This window comes from Trachurus japonicus, chromosome 11 (assembly GCF_045865225.1).
Source record: "Trachurus japonicus isolate A0001 chromosome 11, Traja_1.0".
Classification (NCBI taxonomy): Eukaryota; Metazoa; Chordata; class Actinopteri; order Carangiformes; family Carangidae; genus Trachurus; species Trachurus japonicus.
Window position 1 is genome coordinate 14,234,595 of NC_140917.1, and position 12,120 is coordinate 14,246,714.

Consider the following 12,120-nt stretch of genomic DNA (forward strand, 5'->3'; position numbering starts at 1 on the left):
TTCCCCCTTTGGCCCCTGAGAGCCATCTGGGAAAAAACAAAAACATACACAGAACAAAACGATAGGGGTCAAATTGAAAATTGACAGTTCATACCCACACCCATAGTTCTATCATTTCAGTCTTTGCAGATCTGGTAGTTGCAGGGGGCTGAGTTCCAGGGCAGTGTGTGTGACTCTGTGTAGAGAATGGAGGTCACATCGGATGTAGCAACACTAGATTAGGGTGGCAATGAATATGACTGTGTTGGCAATCACACATCCCTTGAACACCCAGTTCCACCAAGTGTATGCATACTGTGCTGAGCGTGTAGATGATCTGGACAGGTCAAACCCCGTAGGGAAGAGTTCATTTTACTGGTAACACACCACTGTGTGTATGACATCTGGATGGCTTCTGAGTATCCATGTAGAGACGGGACGTTGATGAGCTTGGAATCATTTGAAAGCTTTGAGGGTGTTACAAGTACAGATTATATAACTGTATTTCATGACAACATGTGCGAGAAGTAAACAAGGTCTCAATGTTTCTTAATGTCATATACCCCATGATGTGGTCCCATTGTATCATCTGATTCTTCACCACACTGCCTATTGCGCATATGGTGGTGGAATTTGGAAAAAACCTGTTCTGGGTGAATAAGTGGAAAAGTGACAAAGAACCCAAAACATACAGTACATTCATTGTTATTATACATCATTAAAGTAGAGAACAGTTCTGAATAATTGATATCTTTATCAATTAAATTGTTTAGGACATGCCTAGGGGTCTTTACAGACAGGTTAGTCTTTTGGAAAGAAATTAAAATTAAATGAAAAACAAACTGTGTGTGAGATTATGGAGATTTGGAAAATAACTCATATAACTGGCTCTGTTATGAGTGGGGAGATGGGTAGATCTCTCTCTACAGTGAATGTTGAAATTTATCATTTGGTTCCGGTGCTAATCCGGTGGGTCATGTTTGTGATTGTTTTGGAAGAAGCGTGATGTTGGGTGTACATGGCCCCTTAGAACATTTCCATATCCATCTCCTGTGCAGTTGTGAATAAGTGGGACTTGATGGCCTAGTTGTGTGCAGGTTGTTCTGAATAGTTTCCTGACATCAGGAGTCCCTGGGATGGCAATGGAAAATGTGTGAGATGGTTGTTTCGGTCTGATCATATTTAGAAGGGTGCTCCAAACAGAGGGATAATTTGGTTCCCTGAGACCAGTGCCACAATTCTTGCAAGCTGGCTTGGCATCAACCCATTTTGTACCCCCCTTTTGGCACTGGTGAGTGGACCAATGAAATCCATCTGTGACATTTCTTTGGTTTTTGGGTGGTTTAGGCATCTGTAAGACTGGTGTGGTACAAACACGTCCTTTAGGTTCAGTGGACGCTTTTTTATTCTCATTAGTCCAGTCTTTGATGTCAGAGGACTTTAACGTGCCTTTTGACAATGTACCCAGGGGTGTTACAGTACTGGCAAAGTGTGGGATCCACTCGTGGAGATAGTTCGAAGTTCCTTTCACTTTTTGAAGCGAGTTTAGCATGTGAGATTTGGACATGCCTGTAATACATTTGCACGAATCTTCAGTCAAAACTTGGGGTGGTGGATTTCCCTCAATACTCACTTCAAAGTCAGGAAGGTCACAATCATGTTCATGATTGACCCACATGTCACTGTGTTTATCAATTAGCTGTTGTGCTGGGTCAGGGGTGGTGATGGACATAATGCTTGCACAGTTTCTGACAGAATTTTTCTTAGCTGTTTTCTCTGTGATGATCTCAATCTGTTTTTCCAAACAGTTGATGACAAAGCCATGCTTTTCCATTATGTCCATGCCCAAAACTGTACCCTCGCTGTTTCCAGGTAAATACCAGAACGGCTCGGTTAACACTACTGCGCCTAAATCAAGTCGGACTGGTTTTGTAAGTGTCGCTGTCATTAAAGTGTCACCTATTCCTTTGATTTGAATGGTTTCATTTGTGAGAGGTAGTGGGATGTTTGTGCAGGAGCAAGCAGCACCGGTGTCAATTAAAATGTCAACTAATCGGCCTCCAAGATTAGATTTTACTTTTACACGGTTACCACTCGAAACAATGCTCCCAATGGAGGCCACGCATCCCTATTTTTGTTCCTTCATTTTTTCTAGAGCGGCTAGGACGTCTGCGTAAGGGCCACTCACATCTGTGTCTCTCATGTTAGTAGTTTCTGTGTGATCTCGCAGAGATGTACCAGTTACTTTTCTGAATTTGGATCTTGACTGTGGAGCACCATGTAGTTTGAAACAACGTTCTATTTTATGGCCTGGACGACGACAATAGTCACAAATGATGACATTATTTTCTCCTTCAGCTACCCATTGAGTTGCGGCTACGGGGCGCAGTTTTAGAGTTTCTGACCTCTGTTCTATTTTTGTGGCCCATTCAACGAGTGCGTTGAATGTGTTGTGAGGTGGGTCCCCGCCCAGAGCTAAGGCATTCTGAACGTGTGGTCCAGCATTGTTACGCAGCATTTGTAAGAGGATTTCATGGTTATGGTTGCAATCCTCCACCCCACTGTATTCTCTGAAGGCTACCCACATCCGCTCTGCAAATGCCTCAAATGTTTCTTTATTTGATTGTTTAAGTTCAAGGATTCTGTGCCACTCGGCCTGTGGTGGTCCTCTCATCTGAAGTAAAACCTCTTTTAGACGGCCATAGATGTCGTTATTGGTTTCTCCGAGCTGTCTCTCAAGAATTGTTCCAGATCTGAGTTCTTGGGGGATTTTAGAATGCAACTCGTCTGGAATGGTGAGCAAGATTATTTGCCACACATCTCGGGGTTCTAGGTTGTAAACAGATGCCTGAAGCATTAGTTTGTCCCAATAACTTTGAAAGGGGCCACGGCGAGGCATGATGCCGACTACTTCTTTGTGTCTTGAACATTCTTCGCATGATAATGCTCGAGTAATGGTAGTGATGTCATTGTTTGCGTTTCTTACTGTTTTCATTACAGATATTTTGACAGATTTCTTGGGAATTTTGTCTGTTTTGAGACAAAAGTGTTTAAACTTCGCATTACAAAGAGGGCCGTCGTCTTGATCATAGTACTCTATGCCTTTGGAGCTAATGACAGCCTCTTTAATAGCTGCCACTGGAAAACCAACATCGCCACAGTAGTCTTCCAGTGTGGAAGTGTAGCATTTGTCTAAGTTTAATTTTTGTTTTAGCCGTTTAATTTCTGCCTCCATTGTTTCGCTCTGTCTTGCCCAGCTGATTTTTTCATAATGGAATGCGTCAATTTGTGCTCTTAGGTTTTTTATTTCTTCTGATTGAAGTCTTTTTGAACTTTGGATGTTCTCCAAAGTACGTTCTCCCTCTGCTATCATCTTTAAATCATTGCGTCGGAGCAAATATAAAATCGCTGCAGGGAGATCGCGAAATTTACTTTTAGATTTTAATGTGACGCCTTTTGTTGAATACCAGTGAAGAATTTCACTGTTTTCCCATTTTAAACTTACGCCAAGATCGCGCAGACGGACTAAAGTCTCATAGACTTGCAAACCAACTGTGTCCATTATCTGTTCATCTATTTCTACACTCGAACATCCCTGTCCTAGTGAGTTGTGAGTTGAAACCTTTCCCCCCATCGGATTTCTACGGTCTCCGATCTATCAGTGGATATGTCGATCCGTTCTATACCATGTGTCTATATGTGATGTGAATTCAAACTTTCCCTGAATCTTTTGTCACAGCTGTAAATTTGCACTTACCACAGAAGCTGTCTGTAGACACAAAGGAATTCAAACCTCATTGTTTGATCCGCCGGAATTGACTTCTCTCGCCTTTCTGCTTGCTGCAATCGCAAGATCACGTCGGGGTCACCAAACTGTAGGGGAGGAAATATTCATCAATATTTAACAATATCTCCCCAATACGTGTCTTGTCTTTCCGGTGTTTAGATGAGGTTTTCAAAATAAAGTAAAGTAAATACTCGTTTAATCTGACTCCATTTAAAAATAACTTTACTCTTAAATATTGGTGGAATTAAAAGTTAATCAATCATTTAAAATATAAACACTTTAAGAATCAATTCTATTGTTAAGAAAACAGGAATCAATCTTAGTTCAGTGATGGTATAGATTATTAAAACCACTCAGTGACCTTCTTAACATAGAAGAATAGCCTTGATGCCTGGGTTGAAGTATTCAGAGGTATAAGAACATGATACTCAATCTTGTCTGTCCAACTCAGAGGTTAAGGGTGTGAATAGTGTCCAGTGAAACTTACCATATAACTAAGATCTTTTTAGACTAACTTAGTTCAGGGATGGCAGATATAGACTTAAACTATTCAGTGACCTTCTCAACATAGAAGAACAGCCCAGACACCTAGGTTGAGATATTCAGAGGTCATACAATATAACTCAATGGTTAAAGGACATGATACTCAATCTTTTCTATTCAACTCAGAGGTTAAGGGTATGAATGTTACCAAATGAAACTTACCATATAACTAAAGACCAAATAAATATCCAATAACAGATTCTTAATTATTTAGAACAAAGTCTCAATAAGGCAATATTAGAAATGAAGGGTTAACATTCCAGTTTATTGTGATGTACAAAATGAACAAACTATAGCAAATAGTAGCAATACTTAAGAAACAGATAATGTAACACACTCGATGTGTGGGAGCTCTGGTAAGCAGATCAACTCAAAGTGAGGTTCTTGCTCTTTCCCTTAAATATCCAACCAGAACAGAAACACCTCTAATTCACATAACAATTGGGACTTTGCATGGAGATACCATTCGCATCTGGAGACCTTTGATCATCAGGGGATCTTTTCATACTATGACAATGAATCACCTACACCTTTGTACTTCTCGCACTGAGACACTTGAGTGATTAGAGACAGTCATCAAATGGTGAAACTCTAACAAAGATAATTGATTAAATCACTAATAACCAAAAGGTGTAGATACACAAAGAGGTTACATCCAGGCTGAGGTAAAACTTCCATTGTTTCAGAGACAACATTTCAGGGTGGGGGTCTCACTGTCTTACACCCCCCAGAAAATGTCTGATCAACAAGATATGATCTATTTCTGTGTATATGTTACATTAAAATTATTTTTTAGACTTTAACCAGATTATCCGTCAAAAATGTTGGTGTCCGTTGTATCATAACTTCAACTACACAACAATACAGAATGACATATTCATGAATAACTTTTTTTTTTATTATAATAAAGGACAATAATACAATTACATCAGACAATCAGGAACCCCCCCCTCCGTTTTCCCCATATTAATGCATTTACTTTCTAATAAGCAAAACAAGTTGTATGAGGCAATTACTACAAAAACACATAGTGAACTATATCAAAGCAAATGTGATGAGAGAATTTTAATCAGCTCAAAAATTTCACATATAGTCTGCAAGACCCTGGAGGGACTGCTGATTGGTGTCAGCAAGTTCTTTGAGTCTTCTGTGGTTCATCCTCATGTCCTCCATCAGGCTGTGTATGCCTTCACTGTACAGCAGGTCAGTTCCACTGATCTGACCCACTATTGTTGCCATCTCCTCCATCACCTTCATCACAGGCTCCAGCAGGATCTGGCGTCGGGTCTGCAGCTCGGCCACACTCCCCACCCCACTCAGCAGCCCCAGCTGATGGACCGCACGTCTAATTTTATCCTGAATACCAGCAACAACCTCACGCTCCTTAGACATGTAACGAAGTTCGGCTTCTGTCTCTTCAATCTTATTGTCAGCTGCTGTGATTTCATGCTCAGCTCTATTGATCAACCAATTGTAGTGCTCAACTTTGGCAGAGTGTGAGTTCACCTGAGATTCACAGCTGTCTACCTCCTCACGAGCTGTGTCCACAGCTTCAGAGGCCCGGTTCATGTCCGCTTGACCAATACCAATCATGACTGGTCCTGAAATTAAAACAGATAAATCATTTTGAAAAACAACATGTACACACAGTGGTCTTGAAAATTACCAGTATACTAACAACATGCTTTATTTACTTACCAGCAACCCAACCAACAAATGGGATGAGAGTGGTAACAATCCCTACGTTTCGGAGTGTCTCTGCATCATCTCTCTTCTCTCTCATGTCCCTCAAGGTGTTTTTTGCTGAGCACAGGTTTCTAGAGCTTCTCTCGAGAGCGTCTTTGTAATTGCTTAGAGTGGACTGGAGTGACGACAGCTGTGTATTCAAGTTCTTTAATTCATCAGTTTTCTGTTTTTTCTGCTGTGCTAACTGACCCTGCTCTGCAGTGAGAGACTCAGTTCTCCTATCCATTTGCTGAAGCTCTGTTTTGGCCAAACGCTCCGACTCTTCCATCTGCAACTTAATGTTCTTAATCTCTCGTCTGATATCATCAAAGGTCTGGCATCCAGGAAGGACCATGTCTGCTTTAATACTGATGAGGATCTCTGAGACAGTGTTGAAGGAATGGAGTCCACTCTTCAGTGGTACAACCAGAGCCCGGGACAGACGCCTCAACTCCACTTGCTGCCCTGCAGACCTTAGAGCGTGCCTTAGAGCTTGCCAGAGAGGCCCTAGATTACTAAATATACTACCAACCAATTCCATGAGTTCCATACCAGCTGGGTACTTGATTTCTGCAAAACAAAAACAAATATTTTGGTTAATTTATTCAAGTGGAAAAAGATACAATATAAAGCTGACACATCTCTATGGGCAGAACTCATCAGTAAATCACCTCTCCCGCACATACTGTTCTTGTTTCATTTCTGTTTTTGTAATTGTCCTTGGTTTTTATGGTGCAAATAAATAAAAACAAAACAGACAAAACAAAAACTTGACAGTTTGACAACTGATGGACTGTCATATAAAAAGAATGACTGAAAAAATCTCATCCAGTCATATATCATTAATTTTAGTGAAGATACACTGACCTTGTGTTAACAACTATACAATAATAAGATACAATACAATAATAAGACTACAACTGTCTGTAAACCTACCTGTTTAGGGGTCCTCTGTGTGTCCCTCTAAGTGCTGATGTTCCAGAAAACAATGTTATTTAAAGTCAGTGGGAGGTGACAGGGGAGGAGCTGTGTGTGTGAGTGTGCAGCCTACTGGAGACATTTGGGGATTGAGTTTCTGTGTGTGTGTGTGTGTGTGTGTGTGTGTGTGTGTGTGTGTGTGTGTGTGATAACTGAGGACAGGAGGCGGATACAGAGACCTATATTCAGACGGTGGTCACGTGATTTCAGGGAAACTGTGTGATTTCCATGCAGTAGGTGGTGCTGTGTGGAAGTGAAAGTGAAAGTGAAATAATGAACAGTATCCACATTGTGTGCAAGTTGTGTGATAACTGAGGACAGGAGGCGGATACAGAGACCTATATTCAGACGGTGGTCACGTGATTTCAGGGAAACTGTGTGATTTCCATGCAGTAGGTGGTGCTGTGTGGAAGTGAAAGTCAAAGTGAAATAATGAACAGTATCCACATTGTGTGCAAGTTGGTTCATACCATAGGTGGATTTGTCATTATAAGCAGGTCATTGAGTGCAGAGGAGGAGTTTGCCTCCCACAACTGTGTTTATAGAGCTCTTGACAGGGGCGCAGCATCTACTTCTCAACTAACGCAGACACAGTCTTGCTTCCTTCAACAGCAAAGGTATGTGAATTGATATTTTCATATGTCTTATGGCTTCTTATGCAAATCTTATGAAACTCATACTTCAGCAACTTAACTTTATTCCTATGTCATTTTTGTCCTACATGTTTTTATACAGTGGAATAATTCAAATGAGTGAAACCAGCCGTGTTGTTGGGTATAGCTACAGTACTTTGGAAAGTAACTTATTTTATTACAAAGTTCTATCAAAAGTAATATGTTACATTACTGTTAGCCTATTAATCAAATAACTCATTTTATACAATTGAGGAAAGTGCTTAAATGACTGCTAAACAAGTTAATGTTCTCTCCTTTCCTTCATTAATTGCCCGTCGTCTGATTCTACTTCTCTGGAAAAGTCATTCACCCCCTTCAAACACATCCTGTCTGCAGGAAAAGAAACTGGAAAAGATAAAATATACCATTTGTGGTTCAACAGACAGATTTTACAGATTTTGGCAACCTCTCATCTCTCACTTTCAAAGAATACAATCTACCTCATTGAACTCAAAAATATCATGGCATGACTCTTGACAATATATTATGATGTCCTTTTCTGTTGCCTTTTTTTCTTTCTTTCTTTTGTTTTTCTATTTGCTGATGATGGTGCCTTATGATAAGGGGGTGTAATATCAAGTACCTGGGTGAGGGATCCCTCCTCAGTTGCTCACCCTGAGGTTTCTCCGATTTTTCCCTGTTAAAAGGGTTTTCTATGGAGTTTTTCCTCAGTCGATGTGAGGGTCTAAGGGCAGAGGATGTTGTTATGATGCCATGTAAAGCCCTTTGAGACAAACTGTTTGTAAAAACGGGCTATACAAATAAAATTGCCTTGCCTTGCCTTGCCTACAGCAAAAACTGCAGGGGCAATTGGGAAGGTGGAGCAGTAGGCAGAGAGTTGGGGATTCAAGCTTTCGGTAGGTAAGGCACCAACAATATGTTTCTATAGACGACATAAGGATGTAACATTGGAATTACATGGCCAAGAAATTGAGCAGGTCATTGTGGTTAGATGTGGTTGAATGAAAAGCTGACGTGGAGACAGTACTTCGACAAAGTCAAAGATAAGTGTAAAAAAGTCAATAATCTCTTAAAATGTTTATCAGGAAGAGATTGGGGAGCATCAAGGGCATCACTGTTAAACATATATCAGGCTATTATGAGGGCATCACTAGACTATGGTTGAAGTTGTATAGTTTACATGTCAGCATGATGATTGCAGGGAGCATGAGAGCACCAATGAAAAGAGCTTTGGGTGGATAGGGAATGGAGTAACAGAACAGACAGGTTTGGCTCAAATCCTGTGCCCTGCTACACTACAAATGATCACAAAAACAAAATAATAATCAATATCAAACAAAACACCAAATAATAACCCATACTAACAGAAAATTTCATGACTCCTACAAGTGTGGAACCAGAAATTTAAGTTGCTAAGATTAGAATAATACCTTTTCCTTGCTATTCTCCACCAGCAAAAAGAGGGTTTACAACTTCATCAAAAGTAATTTCTGCTCTTTTTTCTTTCTTTTTTTTTTTTTTTACAGTAAATACAATGGCCGACCAAGTTGCAAAGACCACTCAAAGTCTCACCACTGCAGCAGAGATGCGAGAAACCACCAGGATGCTGATGCAACCCAATGCAAACTGGGAGGAGTATCTGACTCCTGCTCCCCTCTCTATTGCCATCATGGGGGAACTTGTATTCATCTCCTCATGTGACGACTTCTCCATCAACAAGAACGCCCCTAAAGATGGCTTCAAGTACATCAAGTACCCAGACTCCTTCAGGGCCTGTCTCATGCAGATCTGTAACTCAGGCTGGCATGCATTCAATGAAGCCCACAAGAATATGGATCAGATCCGCATCCACACAGGAACAGTTCCTGATTACATGAAGGCAGCGATCAACATTCTTTTCAATGCCACTGATGAAGTTGTTGAAAACCTCCTCCCAAATCAACTGCAGAACATTCGTGAAATCGCAGACGACTGTGTGGTGCTAGCAGATAGTGTTGAAAAGAAGTATTCTGACGTGATCAATTTAATCCAGGAGCTGCTGGAGGCCTGTGTTAACGCTCAACACTTTTATGGAGAAGAGCTAGAAAATGTCAAGATGAAACTGGAAGAGGCTAAATTGCGGGAGCAGACTGCCAAACTTCTGAATGAACGATCCAAGAAAGCAATGGAAGCCATGTCAAAGCAGGTGGAAGAAGCTCAAGACGAATTCAAGCAATCCATGGATTCACTTCCTTCTGGCTGGGAGATGATTGGTATGGATTTTGTTGAAGGGTTTACAGGAGCTGTAACAGGACTGATGAATGGGCTCACTAATCAAATGACTGGCTCTAGGGGGCCCTTGGGAGCAGCTCTGGGAGCAGCTCTGGGATCATCCATTGAGCAAAACAACCCAGATGATGACGTTGATGGGATCACACAAATGGAAGCCTGCAGCAGGTCTGGGCAGATTCTGAGCCTCATAGGAAATCTCAAAACGTTTGTCAGTGGAAATGAAATAGACTGGAAGAACCTGTATGATCAGAAGGAAAAATGTCCAAAGAGTAAATGGACTGGAAAGCAATTTGAGAGGATCTCTCAGGAAATGAGGAAGATGCCAAAGGACAAAACATGTAATAAAGTTTTGTCACTCTGTGCAAAGAGCCTCAACGTATGTGAAGAGCTGGCGAAGTATACCCCTGATCAGAAGTGGGATGAGGCAACAACTACACAGCTGGTTGAGAAGCTTACGAAGCTGAATGAAGAAGCCTTCGCCTTTGACTCCATGAGCAAAGGAACTTTAGGCACTCCAGCTTTTACCCCCAAATCACCGATGATGTTTAAAGCAGAGAACAGCAGCTCAGAAAAGAAGTCTGCCGGCCAGAGAGCAGCTGAGAATGCCCGATTCAAAATAGAGCAGAGCCGAGAACAACTCAAACAAACACGGGACCAATATGAGAAGTGTGTGGAGAATATGGAGAAGAATGAGAAGGAGCTAAATGATGTTCTGATTGAAATGCAGAACTGCAAAATCAAAGAGGTTGACTTTGATACCACCATCAAGATGCTGGTCAAGGGTCTGGACGCCATGGGCAGAGTCAAAGAGCAGTGGGAGAAGATGGTGCGCTTCTTCCAGATGGTCTCCAACATCATCAAAACTAGCCTCAGCAAGACACTGCACAATTTTGTCACGACATCTGAAGATACAAAGAAACTCTCTTACAATGGGAAGCTCTTTGCCAAAGATCTCCTGTACAATCAGGCCTTTCAAGCCTCCAACATTGCCAGCCTGGTCCACATGATTTCAACGACCTACACTGAAGTGTCCAGCAAGTACCTGATGGACAGAGTGAGCAGCCTGGGCAGGCTCATGGCCATGGATAAGGAGAAACCAGAGTTCCTGAGTGAGCGTGAAAGTCTGCAGGAATCCTGCCGGGATGCCCAGAAAGGGATTCTCCAGCTGGTCCTGAAGAACAAGAAAGAGTTTGAGAGGAAGACTGATGGCAGGATGGCAAAAATAGAGGGCGAACTGAAGGCTGTTCTGCCAGCTGCTCCACCGCAGGAGACTGAGAGAATCAAAGAAATTGTTCAGGGAGGCTTTAGTGAGGAAGAACAAGCAGATTACTACTAATTTAAGTCAATTGATTCTCACATCATATAAAACAAAACGGTCTGTGGATGTAATAATCAGAAACACAACATGCCGGCTATTACCATACAGTATAATCTTGATAATGTAGCATTGCTATTAACTGAAAACCACAGACAGTTGTTCCTGTCACTAAGCTTACCTAGATATGCTTTTTTTTCTGATTTGTTCTTTCCTATGCTTTATTTTAGACAATGTGCAAGTGATGAAGAAAATCTTAAGCAGAGCTTTTAATAAGATGGTATGTGTCGAAATATATCCTGCTTTTTCTCCATTTAAAGGTCTTTTATTCTGACTGCTTCCTGTCTTATTGTGAAAGTCCCTGTGTCTTTTCTTGGTGTCACTTACTTTGTATAGTTAAGATGTTTCCTTTTTTATTTTGAAGTTTCTGTCTCGTCATCCTGTGTTCTCCCTCTTGTGATTTACCTGATGTGTCATGGGTTGATTGCACCACCTGTGTCCTCCCTTGTGCGTTTAACTTCAATGTCTCCCTTTGTCTTTGTAGGATTGTCTGCATTTATACCCTGTGTTCCTGCTAAATACCTTTTGTTCCACCACACCCGCTTTCCCTGAGTCTGCATTTGGGTCCAATCCTCCACACACCCTGACATATGGCAGTTTGATTGGAAATGCATTGACTAATGCATACTTTTGATGGCTATGGATGAACAGTTCCATAATTAATTACAATAATAATATATTTATATATGACCAAGTCAACAGGAGGAGCTATATACTATGATCTCTGTTTAAATCTCTGAAATAAAATGTATCTCTGGTGAAAGGCTTTTTTTGGGGGGGGATGAATTGTTTTCTCACCATCTATGGGAAGCATTTAAGAATTCATC

The 12,120-nt window shown here is 41.2% G+C and overlaps 3 protein-coding genes across 3 annotated transcripts; 1 reads left to right on the forward strand and 2 right to left on the reverse strand.

Moving 5' to 3' along the window:
• Positions 1–1,183: 1,183 nt before the first annotated feature.
• LOC146978452 (uncharacterized) lies at positions 1,184–3,865 on the reverse strand. Its single transcript, XM_085790372.1, has one exon. The coding sequence runs from the start codon at positions 3,611–3,613 to the stop codon at positions 2,108–2,110; it is 1,506 nt and encodes a 501-aa protein (XP_085646498.1). The 5' UTR covers positions 3,614–3,865; the 3' UTR covers positions 1,184–2,107.
• An 847-nt stretch (positions 3,866–4,712) lies between these two features.
• LOC146978453 (uncharacterized) lies at positions 4,713–7,010 on the reverse strand. The gene is made up of 3 exons (XM_085791160.1): positions 6,971–7,010; positions 6,008–6,604; positions 4,713–5,910 (listed from the first exon to the last, which is right to left on the reverse strand). The coding sequence occupies exons 2-3, from the start codon at positions 6,582–6,584 to the stop codon at positions 5,393–5,395; spliced, it is 1,095 nt and encodes a 364-aa protein (XP_085647286.1). The 5' UTR covers positions 6,585–6,604; positions 6,971–7,010; the 3' UTR covers positions 4,713–5,392.
• Positions 7,011–7,495: 485 nt separating this feature from the next.
• LOC146978454 (uncharacterized) lies at positions 7,496–12,120 on the forward strand. Its single transcript, XM_085791166.1, has 2 exons — positions 7,496–7,629; positions 9,174–12,120. Exon 2 carries the CDS (start codon positions 9,182–9,184, stop codon positions 11,252–11,254), a length of 2,073 nt encoding a protein of 690 aa, XP_085647292.1. The 5' UTR covers positions 7,496–7,629; positions 9,174–9,181; the 3' UTR covers positions 11,255–12,120.

Bases quoted from the DNA above. Each gene is read 5' to 3' on its own strand.
- LOC146978452 (XM_085790372.1), bottom strand. From the start codon at position 3,613: ATGGGGGGAAAGGTTTCAACTCACAACTCACTAGGACAGGGATGTTCG.
- LOC146978453 (XM_085791160.1), bottom strand. From the start codon at position 6,584: ATGGAACTCATGGAATTGGTTGGTAGTATATTTAGTAATCTAGGGCCT. The intron at 5,911-6,007 runs GTAAGTAAATAA...TTTTAATTTCAG, and splicing joins ATTTGTTGGTTGGGTTGCTG to GACCAGTCATGATTGGTATT.
- LOC146978454 (XM_085791166.1), top strand. From the start codon at position 9,182: ATGGCCGACCAAGTTGCAAAGACCACTCAAAGTCTCACCACTGCAGCA.